This window comes from Squalius cephalus (genome assembly GCF_949319135.1).
Source record: "Squalius cephalus genome assembly, chromosome: 5".
Lineage (NCBI taxonomy): Eukaryota > Metazoa > Chordata > Actinopteri > Cypriniformes > Leuciscidae > Squalius > Squalius cephalus.
In genome coordinates this window covers 8,968,573-8,983,705 of record NC_137126.1, presented here as the reverse complement: position 1 = coordinate 8,983,705, position 15,133 = coordinate 8,968,573, and the positions used below count along the sequence as shown (strand labels likewise).

The following is a 15,133-nucleotide window of genomic DNA, read 5'->3' as shown; positions in this document are numbered from 1 at the left end:
GAAAGGTAAAGATAAAGTGTCTGATAACCGATACTCAGAACCAAGTTTTATTTATTGTGCTATTTCTGCTATTTGAAACGATAACTAAATCATTCATCACTACCCTGAAGTTGACTAAACTGCTTTATGATACTAATATGGCTTTGAGGAATAATAAAAAGTGAAATAAGCAAGCACAATGCAAAATGTTAAATAGCACAATTGTATGCCACTCAATTAAACACTTAATAGATGGACCATTTATTGGTGTTTCTGTATGTTAGTTTTACCAATGTGTTTTTTTTTTAATTAAATGCTTTTATTCAGCAGACACATTAAATTGATCAAGAGACAGTAAAGACATATATAATGTTACAATAGATTTATTTATGAAACATATTATGCTGCTCTTTTAAACGGTTATTTTTGTATTATTTGTATACTATTGTATTTTTTATTATTATTTTGAATTGGGTTTTAATTTGAATTTATTTAGTAATTTTATCATGTGAATTTCTTTTATTATTTTTAATAAAATAATTTTTAATATTACTATTTTGGTTTAATTTATTTTCCTTTTCTTTTGGTTTTATTTTAGTTTAAGTTATTTAGTTCTAGTTAGTCATTTTAGTGTTTATTTCAATTAGTTGCCAAGACATTTAAATGTAGTTTTCATTTTATTTTGTTTTTGGTGTTTTTTCTAATATTTATATTTTATTTCAGCTTTACTTCAATTAAATGTAATAGTTTTAGTTGAAGATAATAACCCTGCTTTTAAACATTCTAATCAAAGAACCTTGAAAATAATGCATCACTGGTTCCACAAAAACCGCAGCACAGCTGTTTTCAACAGTGATAAAGATTGTTCCTCGAGCAGCAAATCAGCATATGAGAATGATTTCTGAAGGATCATGTGACTGAAGACTGGAGTAATGATGCTGAAAATTCAGCTTTGTTCACAATATTACAGTTTTTACTGTGTTTTTGTTCAAATAAATGCAGCCTTGGTTTAGATTTCTTTCAAAAAAAATTTAGAACATTTTTACTGACCCAAACTCTTAAAATAAGGATGATCAGGCATGACTAAAGAATGACGTAGTGCAGAACAATTCACAGTGGAATTTTTTTTTGTAACTAGGTTTGATGATGTTATAGGTTTAATTTGTCATCTTCACTGTAACAAATTTAACTCCTGAGGTGGCAAAAAATAAGTGTAAAGTGTAAAGCTGGCGTTGTACTCTCCCATGTTCAACTGTTTTCAGTGAAATGTGCTTTACACAAGTTAACTTTTGTGTTGAACTGCTCAGGAACAGCATTATAAATAAATCTTAACCACTGATTCCTGTTTTCTTCCATTTTTGGATGGCCAAAGAAAGCGGTTTTGCTTTTGCAAATTCACAGCGTCTCCGCAATTCACTGAAGCCTAATCCTCTTTCTTTGCGTTTGCCTTTGGACGGGCATAGCGGAAGTAATATCTGGACTTCGATCAAGGCATTTTAGGCAGGTCTGGATGAGTGTTCTCTGATTGAATAAATCCCTTTGTGGGAGACTGAGCTTTGTAACTTCGCAGATCGTGTACATGCACAAACAGATCCATTACACACTAAAGGAAAATATTAAAAAGCCTCATATGACCCCTTCAATAAATGAACATTCAAGAGACTCATGATTTGTAGAGAGAGAAGTGCAGACAGAAAGCTGCAGTACCTCTGTGGGTTCAGATTCTTGTTAAATCATAAATGTCATAAGTAAACTATATTTGGACAAGGAAGGATTAGCAAGATCTGCTGTGAACATGGTTTTGATGCATACATCCTTATCTTGGCGTGCGTGTTCAGATGCAGAGCGGGAATTTAAGTTGCAGTTCCAGCAGAAGTTGGAGCAGGACCGTGCTCAGTGGACACAGTACCGAGATGGGATGGAGCGAGAGGTGGCTGAGCTACGCCGCCGTCTTACTGAGGGACAGGAGGAGGAGAATTTAGAGAACGAGATGAAAAAGGTCTGCTTTGCTTTTTAATATGTCTACTTTCTGTTTTTTTTTAGTCTCGGGAATCGTGACTCAAAGCCAGTGTTTGCATTATGTTGGTCTGTTAATCAAGCTTGGGTTTGTATCAATCTAGGCTCAGGAGGACGCCGAGAAGTTACGTTCAGTGGTGATGCCAATGGAGAGCGAGATCGCAGCTCTGAAGGCCAAACTGTCAAGCTCAGAAGATCGAGTTAAGGAACTTGAGGCTGCCAAGGTTAGACGTGCATAGAAAAGTGGAACTGAGAGCCAGAGTGTTTTGTTCACATTTATTATTAGACGTGACACATTCCTTTAATGTGGTTAGGCCATGACCTCATGAATAGGCAAATTCACACCTGGCCAAATAAGTCAAAGTTGCATCTGCATTACAGCCTTTAGTTATTATTATGACTATGTGATGTTGTTTTGGCCTCAGGAATGATTAATAAATCAGTCGAGTCTTGTAAAAGTGGGCGGAAGTCAATGAGCCAGTGTCCGTAAAGTCGAAAGGTTGTAGATCTGAAGTCTGCCAGTTTATTTCCAAACATAAAATGTTTATGACACTGAAATGTAAAGATTATGCTTCTGTTAATGGGTGCTTTTACTTTTCATCATGAAAAATACACTTTGAAACATGTGCTTGGTTATTTCCCAGGTGAAGGAGCTCAATCACGTCCTGGAGGCTGAGAAATCATGCCGTACAGACTTAGAGATGTATGTTGCTGTCCTCAACACCCAGAAATCTGTCCTTCAAGAGGATGCAGAGAAACTTCGGAAAGAACTCCATGAAGGTATGCGAACAAAATAATTTTTTAAATTTTTTGTAATTCTACACTTTCTTCTTATTTTGCTTGATTGGTTGGCCATTTCATGTAGGTTGCATCGTGCTTTGTACAGTCTCTATTTACATTTTGGTTTAGGCGCTATTATGACCCCAAAGTGCACCGCCAAATATTTAGGGGCCCAATCGAATTGATTGATTTACTGGTAGCACTTTATTTCACAGTCCTGTTTCGCATGAACATACTATGTCCTTATTGTAGTAATGACACTAGGTTCTAACCCTGAATCTACCCCTAAAACTTAACCCCTGTAGTTACCTTACACTACTCTGTACTTTTGTGGCAGGTACAATGTAAGTACATTGAAAGTGCACATACTGTAAAATAAAGTGCAACCGATTTACTTACTTGTACACAGGTATAAATTATACTTGAGATATAACAGTGGTTCTCAACTGGTTTAGCCATGGCGCCCACATTTTCCCATGGTCATTTAAGCCGTGACCCAAATTTTTAGGAATTTGAACGAAGCTAATTTATTTCTCAAAAGTGCTTGATGTACACACAAGCACTTCACATACACACATAAATTGTCAGAATATCACTAACACTGATTAATAAACAGGATAAGGTAAGGCTATTAAATAACAGTCCTAAACTAGTTTAAATAAAGTTATTAAGTTGGTATAAGCCACCACAGTCATCAAAAATATAGAAAATAAGATATATTTTGGGGTAAGTTTACAGGAACTACAGTTACCATGGTAAATGCACAATATGAATGGACTGTTAATAAAACATGGACACTTATCCTGATGAATAGAATGAAGATCATATTAGTGTTGTCACAATACCAAAATTATGACTTTGATACGATACCAGACAAAAATACCTTGATACTGATACTGAATCCATACCACGGGAAAAAAAACTAAAACACCAAAAGTAATTGAAAAATATGTCAGAACTTACAATTTTATTTAAAAAAACCCTTAAAACTCACTTGACCAGCATGATGTTCCTGTCATGCTTTTTGACCATTCCCTCTCCTTTATTAAATAAAATAATAATAATTACATGCCAGTGTGTGCGTCCTTACAGAGATGTTTGCAACATTGACATTATTATCAATCATGCTAACATTCACTAACCTTTCACAATTCTGAACAGGTTGGGATGACCAAAATCATATTTCCATATATGAGTCATTTAATATTTTTTAAATGTCATTTTATAATTACAATATTGATAATTAATTAGATTTTATCTTTGTTATTACAAATAAGCAAAAAAGAAATTACAAACAATATGACAAATACTATGAGACAAATAAACAGTGCTTAATTTCTTTTTTGAATGCTAGACGTACTGTAGCTGAAAAAATAAAGTCTTCACTCTATAAATTAACTATAGACTGGTTCTTAATAAATAGATTACATTTGTTCAGTCAAGCATTGGGTGATTGTCTATTTTCTTTTTCCAATTTTGTTGGATTAACATTAATCACACAGAATATTATGCTGCTGGTCCGGCCCTTTATGACCTGCACGTAGCCAATACATGGGAACCCATAGGATTTCTTTTTAAAAGCAGTTTGTGTCCAATAAAGACATACCCGACTGTGTTTACGTGAATACTCGCCAGGACGTGCATTTTTACATAGAATTTTGACTATTCAAACCTAATAATCCGCAAAAGAGAACTAAGTCGCGACCGCATGCTGTGTGAAAGGCATGTGCGTGCGCTTCAGGTCTTTATTTTCTCATGCATGCATGTTTCTTTGTCAAGTGCTACGCGTATATTATACCAGTGGTTCTCAACTCCAGTCCTCGGGACCCGCTGCTCTGCACATTTTGTATGTCTCCCTTATTTAACACACCTGAATCAGATCATCAGCTCGTTAAGAGAGACTCCATGAACTGAACTGAGTGTGTCAGATAAGAGAGACATACAAAATGTGCAGAGCAACGGGTCCCGAGGACTGGAGTTGAGAACCACTGTATTATACTGTTCTTCTTCCATTGTTTAGAATTTAATCAGTGTTTAGTGTTTAGCGACTGTGTTTAGTTATTGATCACTAGATCATACTGCATACAAATCCTTCCTAGCTAATACACGACGACCAGTTACAAAACATTTTGGTGATATCATGACTTACTAATTGATGTTACATCCTCGTAATTGAATTTGCTCTTTATTTATTGTGATATGAAATATACAGTATAATGTCTGTATAACGTCATTGTTCTGAGATGAGAGACTTTATTTTGTAACAAGTTTGGATAATGACACTGACATATAAACTGCATCTGGCAGAAGAGTCAACAGCTTTCATGCATGTCTTTCAAAATAAAAGTTTTGCATCAGAAAAACATTTAGAATTAAGTTATTTTTTCGTTGCACACTTACTTTTAGGTCATGACCCACCGGTTGAGAAACTGATATATGATATAGGACAAACTTTTAAAAAATGATTATTATTCTCTTTTTGTTTTATTCCTTTTATTGTTTTATTATTATTATTATTATTATTATTATTAAAGGTGACTAAACACTACCTTTCAAAAAAAATTTTAACATAACATTACATCATTTTTTTAAAAGAAATAACCTATTTTATTCAGCAAGCACACATTAACATAATAAATTGATCAGTAGTGACAGTAAAGTCAAAAAAATATTATGCATCACAACAGTTTTCAACATTGATAATAATAAGAAATGTTTCTTGAGCAACAAATCAGCATGTTAGAATGATTTCTGAAGAATCATGTGACTGACTGAAGACTTAGCTTTGCCACCAAAGGAATAATTTACATTTTAAAATATATTACAATAGAAAACAGTTATTATAAATTGTAATGATATTTCACGCAATTACTCTTTTTGCTATAACGTAAATTCTTGCTGTCCCCAAATTTGTAATTGGTACTATCTATATAGTCATAACACTTAATAGCTTTGATTTAGTTATTAGCAAGCACTATCTTGTATGCGCCTCCTAATATGACGTTAAGGTATAGTGCTTTATATAATACACTAAGTTTGTTAAAAAACAACTTGTTTTTTTAAGAGTTGAACTTTTTAACACGACACAGTCTATAAAATTCATCATTCTAAAAAAATTAAGTAAAATAAAATTCATCATTCCTGGTGTTATTTGCTCTGAAAACAGGGATATGAAGCATCCTGTGTGAATGCTCTCCTACATGCCAATAAACGTTTGCACACTTTCTTTGTTGACTTATATGGTATTCAACTTCTGTTCATCACAGTGTGAAATGTAATTTATACACTGTAAGGATAGATGCACGAGTTTGTGCAGATGTTGTTTTATTTTAGTCAGATATCACTCGCACAGGCATGAAAAAAGTCATTTTCACTCACAAATGCAAATAAAATGCTTGTACTGACAGGTCAGAGGGCTTTATATATTTAGTAGCAAGTCAGTTGATTTCAGCTGATTGAATTGGTTTCTTTCAGTGGTTCACCTGCTGGAGTTGGAGCGGCAGCAACACAATCAGCTGAAACACACTTGGCAGCGCGCCAACGATCAGTTCCTGGAGTCACAGCGGCTTCTGATGCAAGACATGCAGCGCATTGAGAGCGTGCTGTCCTCCGAGCAGCTGCGGCAGGTGGAGGAGATCAAGAAGAGGGACCAGGTACCTTTTTTTTCTTTTCTTTTTTTTTTTAATGAACTGGAAGCATTAATTAAATCAAGTTATTATAAACGCAGACTCAAAGCAATTCTCAAGTTAAGTATAGAAGCATGCATGAGGAATTTTTCTGGACTCACTAAAACCAAAAAATGCTACATGAAGCAACAGTTCTGACAAGCAGAACATATTTGATGTTTAACTTAGGTCGGTGGGATTGTAGATATTTCATAGTAGGCAGAACTACTCAGCAGAAATGAAAAACACTTTTTTTTTTACAGGATAAATGAAGATTTTCACCATTTACTCATTTTTTGTTTTAGAATATTTTTTGAAAGTGATTTTTTTTTCGCCCCACACATTGAAAATCAATGGTGGCCTTGGTGTTTTTGGACCCCAGCATTCTTTAAAATATCTTCTTTTGTGTTCTGTCACTGCGTACACATTTAAAACCAAATTACGCTTGAGTAAATTATGACATTTACTTGGGTGAACCATCCAAAATGTAAAGTGAGGGGATTTATCTTGGTGCTATATTGTGTTGCATCTGGATAGTGTAGTGTTATTCTGACATTTATGCTGACATTTATGCCAACATTTATACATTTTACCAGGAGGAGGATGAGAAAGAGCGATTGAGTCAGGCTAAAGAGGCAAGTGAGGATGATGGGATGGAGCACACAGACGCAGTGGAGGACTCACTGCTCGGACTCTCTATAGAAGAGGTATCCATGTCACTTCTGTAAACCTCACTAAAGCTAGAACTAAAAGTGCCTTTAATTCATTTAAAGGTAACACTAGTTACTGTAATTATGTAAGGGACAACTTGACCGCTCTGATTACAGTTATTGCTAAAATACTGTTTGTATTGTACTGTTTTATATATATATATATATATATATATATATATATATATATATATATATATATATATATATATATATATATTATTAGGGGTGGCACGGTTCACAAAACCTTCGGTTCGTATCACGGTTTTAGGGTCACGGTTTTCGGTTCTGTACGGTTCTTGTTGTTTTTTCTTTTAATCTTTACACTCCAAAAATTTACTTCAGCATATGATATATATAGCTTAATTATTAATTTATTTATTTCATAAATGGGGCGTGTTTGCAAAACGCAGCTTCTCATTTCCCATTTCAAAGTAATATATTGAGTGAGTGAGTGGTTACCGTGAGGAAACTTTCAGTGGCCCTGGAGGTCCATCCATCTGTAGTGAGAGCTACGTGGGCTGTGTCGACAGTTCTTTGTCAATTTCTCCTCGTGTCTCGTCATCATAGGCGTAATTTGTGGGTGGGACATGTCCCCACCATTTTTTGCCAGAGTCGATATTGTCCCCACCACTTTTGAAACATCTCGCGGCACGGATGGACCAATACAAATAAATAAAGCATCTCCAGGTAACTAGCAAATTATTCTTTTTGTTCGTTTGTAAAATAAGAAGCAATCTAGTGCTGAAATGTGTTTTTTTTAATCAAGTGAGCAAAGTGCTCGTTGCCGCTGCGATCAGTGGTGCTGATACAGTGTTCTCTTGTGGCTCGCGTACACGCTGCACAGTCTTCACTCGGACGCGCGCTTCAATCCGTTGTGGAGACTCTCTATTCTTTCCGGTGAAATCACAAAACAAAATTCTCACAAATCTGTCCCTGCTTGATATACAACCACTGATAAACATAATCGGTTTTGATGAAAAAGAAATATATATATATATATATACGAGTGCGGATTAGAACTCAGAACATCTGACACGCTTGGTAAAAGTTCTGCCACTGGACCATTAAAGTACATACGTGAAACAGTCGATCTATGTATTTATTCACTTGAAAAAACAACAAATAGTGGAGTAGATCTCATTAAATGTCTAAGACTAAGTAAACCCAGTGCACTATTTAAATCGATTGCTGGTCATTGTAATGTTATTCTACATACATCTGATTTATAATTTAGCATTGTATTAGCACGGGCACGAGGCTACATTGCGCATGCGTCGAATCGTGCGACACACGCACCGAACCGAGACATGCGAACCGAACGGTTCGGATGTTTTTTCATGTACCGTGCCACCCCTAATATATATAATATGGTATGATTTCATGACTGGCTCTCAAGCTTACTGAAGACTAGTAAACAGGGATCAAAGAAACAAATGACAAGCATATAGGAAAACAAACTATAATAGAGCAAATTAAATGAAAAACTGAAAAACTTAAAGCACTAGAAATAAGAAATACTAATAATATAATATAATATAATATAATATAATATAATATAATAACTATAATTATATGAAGTAATTAAATATATAAAAAACACTGCATAGTCTTCATTGTGTAAATATAAATTTATTCTTAAGTGATTCAGTCAAGAGCAGTGAGAGATTTTCTCTTTTGTTAACATTAATGACATAGACAACAGCAGGGATATTAGGCTTCTGTCACTTTAAGACCCAATGCACGGATCCAATATATTCATTCACATGTGTTTTCTTTCTCAACTGTTTATGTTCACTTAACCCCCTGAGGTCGGCTATCGCGCCGGCGCGATAGGCTCGTTTTTTTCCTTATCAGGGAAAAAAAATAAATAAAATAAAATATTACTTTTTATCTTATATGCTTGTGTTGTACATCAATCGATCCTGTTAAGTGTGTATTATTTTTGTGTATACTCACAATAAAAACAAAGTGTTGTGCTTTTCGCCAAATAAAGAAAAATAAACATGATGCGAGTTCTGCTTTCTCTCTGTCAGTGTAGTCAATTCTGAAACGCGTCCGAAAATGAACCATAACTCAGCGAATACTCAGTCAAACAGGCATACAGACACACAGGCATGAAGCTTGAATTATCCTCTTTTAAATGAAGTAATTTATATAAAAAACAAATATTCTCAGCTTGTGAAATCTGTATTAAAAGAGAGCGATTCCAGTCGAGCTAATTAGAGCTCATTCAGATGTAATGTGACCCCGCCCACGGAGAGCGCACGCTATTCAAACGCAAATGTCTGAGGCAATCCACGCAAACTGTGAACGCCCCCATATCAGCTCGAGAAAACACATCAGATCATTGTACTTGTTTACACAGTCTCGCAGCGCTGTGAGGAATAATACTATAATGGAAAATTTACCTCAGAAGTACGAGGAGCAACAGATCCGAGGCTATGGAATAATGTAGTAAGTTTTTTTTTCATTCTCAAGTGCGGAGCGTTTCTGTGCATGAATGAATGAATGAATGGCAGAGATGCCGCTGTTTACCACAACTGGCAAAAGACGTTTAAATTTGAATCGTTTCTGTCTGTGAATGTTTCGCTTTTAGCAAACTGTATTGCTATAGGCTACTGAGTAAAAATCGAGTGAAATATGTTGAAATAAAATGTATTTGTATAAGCAACGTATTAAACTGCAAATTAACATTTATATTTCTTATAATAAAAACGAAAGTTACTATGTTACAGACATATGAAAGACAACATTTCATTGATTAGTTTTGGATAGATTATACATTTTTACTGTAAAATATCTGCCACCTCAAATAAGCTTTTGTTTGCCAATTTTTGCTCATATGTTAAATATAGTATGTTTTGTCAAAAATAATCAAATAATAAGTTATAGTGTTTATTCCAATGTAGCCTAGGCTATATTCAAGTAATGAATCCTTAACTTTGAAATATGTATGATAAAATGTATACTTTAGTTTTTACAAAGAAAGATTACACTTGAATTGTTGTTGTAATTGTAACCTTTTTAATAAAAAAAAAAAAATACAAGGTAGATGTAAACAAACTAATAAAAGGCAAATATAAGCCTTTTCTTTAAAATAATTTTTTATTGTGTTTTATTAGTGACAAATTTGGGGAGAGGATAAATATTCCAAAACTGAAAATACAGTATGAGAATTAACTGCACAATTACTAGACATATTTTCCTTTTGATATTATAGGCCAATTTGCAAGCACAATTTGTGAAAAAAACAAAAAACAAAATTGAGATGCTTCCAACTGTTGCTCTTGCATTCTTTCTTGTGACACACCTGAATGAATGGCTCATTAAGTATGCGGGCCCCATTGTCTCCAGGTGCGAACCACTAAATATGCATGATCGTTGACGCCCACTCCGCATATTGCCTTTCCAAACAGAAAGTGTTTTGCAAAATTTAAATCAATGCATTGTGTTATGTGAATGATTAGGCAGGATAATTTTCACATCATTTTGAAGAAAAAACACTAGGCGATGACATCCATTAGTCACAAGTCTTATTGACATATATTTAGAATGTGTTTTATGGCCTTATTTCAGAAACTTTAGTTTTTAGTTTTTTCAATAACCATGCATAAACATTATTCTCTCAAAAATGAAAACATGTACATGCATGGTGCTCACATATGATGGTAGCCCTGTTTGTGCTATATAGAGTGAATTTACACCTTTGCCATTAATATGTTTATAAGCAACTGAAAAAAGCAAAAATGTCAGGGCATGTCAGAACATCTCAAGGACCCCAAAAACACCTTAGACCCCAGAGGGTTAAGACATGAACAACAGTGCTTCAGAGAATACTTGCAAAACAGGCATTTTGACACATAAGTATGTGTAACCTTTCAAGCCCAATTAGGCGGCAAAAATAACTCAGTTTGTTACTCATGCGCTCTACTCGCAGCGGCTTTATGTGCACGCGTCTCTCAGACAGCGCCAGTTTATAATGAAATAAGTTCTCTTTCACTGCTTATTGTGCATCAACGGTTGAAAACTTGTTTTTAAACAGCAATGTTTAAAAACGCATGCAAATGATAAACTTTCGCGACCGCGCAGCACAGCAATGTAATGTGAACGTAACTGCGATAGTGTCTTCTCAACATGTCAACAACAAACTAAACTTCCAGGCTTTAGCTATAACTGCAGTGTTTGAGGATTAAAGTAGAGGAGCAAACGTAAGTAGGTTTGTGCAGGAAGTAAGACTGGAATTACTGGTGACTCGTTTTAGGCAGTTCATTTCTGAACCGGTTCTTTCTTTGGGAGACAGCAACTGCTTTTATTGTGCACTTTGATCTTAGACCTTTTACATTCACAAACAGCCATATATAACATTACATGAAAGGTAATATCCGAAAAAGTTCACTAAAATGAAGATTGAATTGAGAAAATGATATTGTCGACAGCCCTAGTGTAATATTATTTACCTATTATAGCTTATCCACGTTGTGTGCACAAAATAGACTCTGACACATGCAAAATGTGCCATCGGAGGAGCATGAATTAAATGTCAGCGTTTCTGTTAATGAATTCGGCCCTCCAAAACTTTTCCGTTTTCAAATTCGTTCTCAGTCACCAAAATTTTAGTGCATCACTACTATGAACTGTAACAAGTTCTTTATCCCAACTTGTTAAAGCATCTTTCAGCACAGTTGAGTCAGGGCATCTTGTTTTCTCTTTCTCTTTTTGATCTCAGTCCCACCTCAGCCACAGTATCCACAGCTCTTTGCACTCTCTGGACGCAGACACCCCGGGCCGCCCGGACGGCTCTGACCCTTATAAAGACGGGCTTCGGAGGGTTCAGTCCACAGACAGTCTGGGTTCTTCAGGAGGGACCTTACAGCCTCACGGTCTGGGCGGACACAACAACAAGGCCAAGTCCGCCAGCCAGCTGGACGAGTCAGACTTTGGTCCTCTAGTGGGGGCAGACTGTGTGGGCTTTGACAGCATGGACACCTCCTCCATATCATCCCTCCAGCCGGGACACTTTCTCCTCACCAAGGACCAGGAGAAGGCCATTAAGGCCATGACCCCAGAGCAGGAGGAGACCGCATCACTCCTGTCCAGCATCTCTCATATGGCCGATACGGCTTACCTGCCTCCGACTGGCTACCGAATGGTTAGCGAGAGCGAGTGGAATTTGCTGCAGCAAGAGGTCAGATAGTAAATGCTTTGAATTGCTGTTTTTGTTTTATTTCTTCATATTCAATGACTGAGCTGTCTAGTTTGAACTCTGTGTACAGTAGCCTTGTTAGTGAAAATGTGTTGTGATCTAAAAGAAGACTCAAGGTTGTTTGGAATAGCAAACAATAACCATCCATATTGCTTGTAATATTTTTGAATTACACAGTTTTTATATTGTGTGCAGTATATCAGTTCTTTTGAAATTATGTAGGACCTACTTGTGGTACATATGCTTTTATATGGCCATCAGAAACCTACACTCTTTTAAACCAGTTATTTTTAGTGAATCAGAAACAAAGCGCACACAAATGACTCTTTTTGGCTGGTCCTTTTTAGTGAATCAGAAACAAAGCGCAACCATTATGTGGGTAGTTTAGTTCACCAACAAATGACTGTTTTGAGCTGGTTATTTTTAGTGAATCAGAAGTCCAACCCAACCAGTGTAGTTCTGCCCTGTCCAAAATACCCACACTTGCAGTCTTTTCACTTGACCACTTGTCTACTTGCATGACGTATTTTCTGTATTTGGCCCAAGTGTTCAAGTAGGCGTGAAGATGGCAAGTGTGTGTGTAGAACTTTTGATGACCCGATGGGACACACTTATAGTGTTTACAGAGCTTTATTTTTATTTTCAATACTTTGCTTTTTAAAATAAACTTCTAAATGTCTGTTCATTAGTCACTATGTAACTTTTAAGATTGTGGTGCTTCTAATTAAGCGATTAAAAAGCAGTTGCAAATGTTGTACAAATTGCACATAATTTAGTAGTAAAACATAGTGTTGCACATTTAATTGGTTTAAGGATGAGTAGGGTATATGTAATATCTAATTAATTTAACTTACAGTGGAATGTTATCCTCAACATCTTGCAATTTCGGGGCACATGAGTCGCCGAACATAATGCGTGATGGGATATGCTTAGCCTCAATAGTGTGGGTTTAGTGCATATTAAGGGCACTGCACTTTGACATTTTTAAGACGCGGGGCAGTCTTGAGCTCGCACTTCCTGTCACGTGCACACGCTCTCAAGTGGAAAAGACTGTAAGTGTGGGTATTTGGACAGGGCATTAATTTCATAAACATATGAATCTTTCGAGCTGGTTATTTTTGGTGAATCAGAAACAAAGCACAACCAGTAGTATAGTTCAAATCAAATGACAAATGACTCTTGAGCTGGTTCTTGTAAGTTGTTAAATTTCACAAGCTCAGAAGTTAGCTACTTGTTTAATTCAGTGTGATGAAGATTTGTGAACTTTAGGTGATAAAGTGTGAGAGGATAAGCCGACACTGCTTGCTGAATTAAACATGCAGTGTAACAAGTTCACGTGACAATGTAGCATGCGATTGTTTTTAATGGATCAGCAAATATGCCAACCTTTCATAACACATTTTATGTTTGTTTTTGGTGTGGTTTCACCTCAGTTGAAGAACGCTGGAAGGAAGTTGGGGCGCCGATGTGATATGTGCTCTAATTATGAGAAACAGCTGCAGGTCATACAGGGACAAGAGGCCGAGACAAGAGAACAGGTTTGACTTTTTGTGCCATTTAAAATGACGTACAAGACCCCTATTGTAATCATTCAAACGGATTATCTGTAGTAATTATTACACGGTGAACTTCCTCTACCCTCAGGTTAAAAAGCTTCAGGTCATGTTGCGGCAGGCGAACGATCAGCTGGAACGGACGATGAATGAGAGGCAGGAGTTAGAGGACTCTATCAAACAGGCCAGTGAGGAAACCACTGCCAAGGTAAAGCTGATCTCTCCGATGGATTTAGTGAAGCACAAACCCATTGACAGGGCATGTAGTAATTGGACCATCATATACAGTGGGGAAACTGCTGTAATGTTACATCTTTAATATGGTTCCTCACATCAAAAAGATAGAAAGTTCAAAAGAACAGCATTTATTCATTAAAGAATTCTGAAAAAAAGTGTGTCGCGATTGACTACAACAAATATTAAGCAATACAAATGTTTCAAACATGAAGATTAATAAGAAATATTTGTTGAGCTGAGCAGCAAATCAGCATATTAGACTGATTTCTGAAGGATCATGTGACACTGAAGTCTGGAGTAATGATGCTGAAAATTCAGCTTTGCCATCACAGGAATAAATTACATTTAAAAACTTATTAAAATAGAAAATTGTAGTAATATTTCACAACATTACTGTTTTTATTGTATTTGTATTGAAATGAATGCAGCCTTGGTGAGCATAAGATTTTTTTTTTAAATGTTTTTAAAAGAAGACTCTTATCAACCCTTTTTTAACACTAGTGTACCTTACAAGGCAATATTGCTTTGCTGACTACTGCTTTAAAAAAAGCCAGTGTTTAAATGGGAAGAATGCACAGACTGCTCTGAATGTTACAATTCTTCCAAGTCAAACGACTTCAGTAATTTTCATTTGTCTGGCTCACAGATCTTAGAGTTGAAGCAGAAGGTTCAGGAGTCTGAGTCTCTCGTAAACGCTCTCCAACAGGCCTTCAGCCAGGCCAAGAGGAACACCCAGGAACAGATGGTATGACCAAATACACTCACTTACACACTACACAAAAACATTCACTCGCTTTGCTTGAGGACTTGAGAGAGCATATGTTTAGTTTTTTCCATAGGAAAACATCTAATGTAGAACCTCTCGGTATAGATCTAGACCTATTTTCAATGTCTTCATGTACTAATGCTCTAAAGTGTCTTTTGGCATTCACTATTGACTGCAATATGTTCGTGGTCTCTGCGCTTGCTTGAGGCACATCTGGTTGA

General features: G+C 36.0%; 1 protein-coding gene across 1 annotated transcript in view; it reads left to right on the top strand.

Annotated features, from left to right (window-relative positions):
- The window catches only part of rabep1 (rabaptin, RAB GTPase binding effector protein 1), a 28,869-nt gene that overhangs the window by 4,539 nt on the left and 9,197 nt on the right, over positions 1 to 15,133 (top strand). Inside the window, exons 3-11 of the mRNA XM_079870732.1 lie at positions 1,752 to 1,978; positions 2,100 to 2,219; positions 2,640 to 2,775; positions 6,250 to 6,428; positions 7,037 to 7,147; positions 11,880 to 12,338; positions 13,790 to 13,894; positions 14,001 to 14,117; positions 14,793 to 14,891. Of these exons, the coding sequence (XP_079726858.1) occupies positions 1,752 to 1,978; positions 2,100 to 2,219; positions 2,640 to 2,775; positions 6,250 to 6,428; positions 7,037 to 7,147; positions 11,880 to 12,338; positions 13,790 to 13,894; positions 14,001 to 14,117; positions 14,793 to 14,891 (1,553 nt within the window). The remainder of the gene's footprint in view (positions 1 to 1,751; positions 1,979 to 2,099; positions 2,220 to 2,639; positions 2,776 to 6,249; positions 6,429 to 7,036; positions 7,148 to 11,879; positions 12,339 to 13,789; positions 13,895 to 14,000; positions 14,118 to 14,792; positions 14,892 to 15,133) is intronic.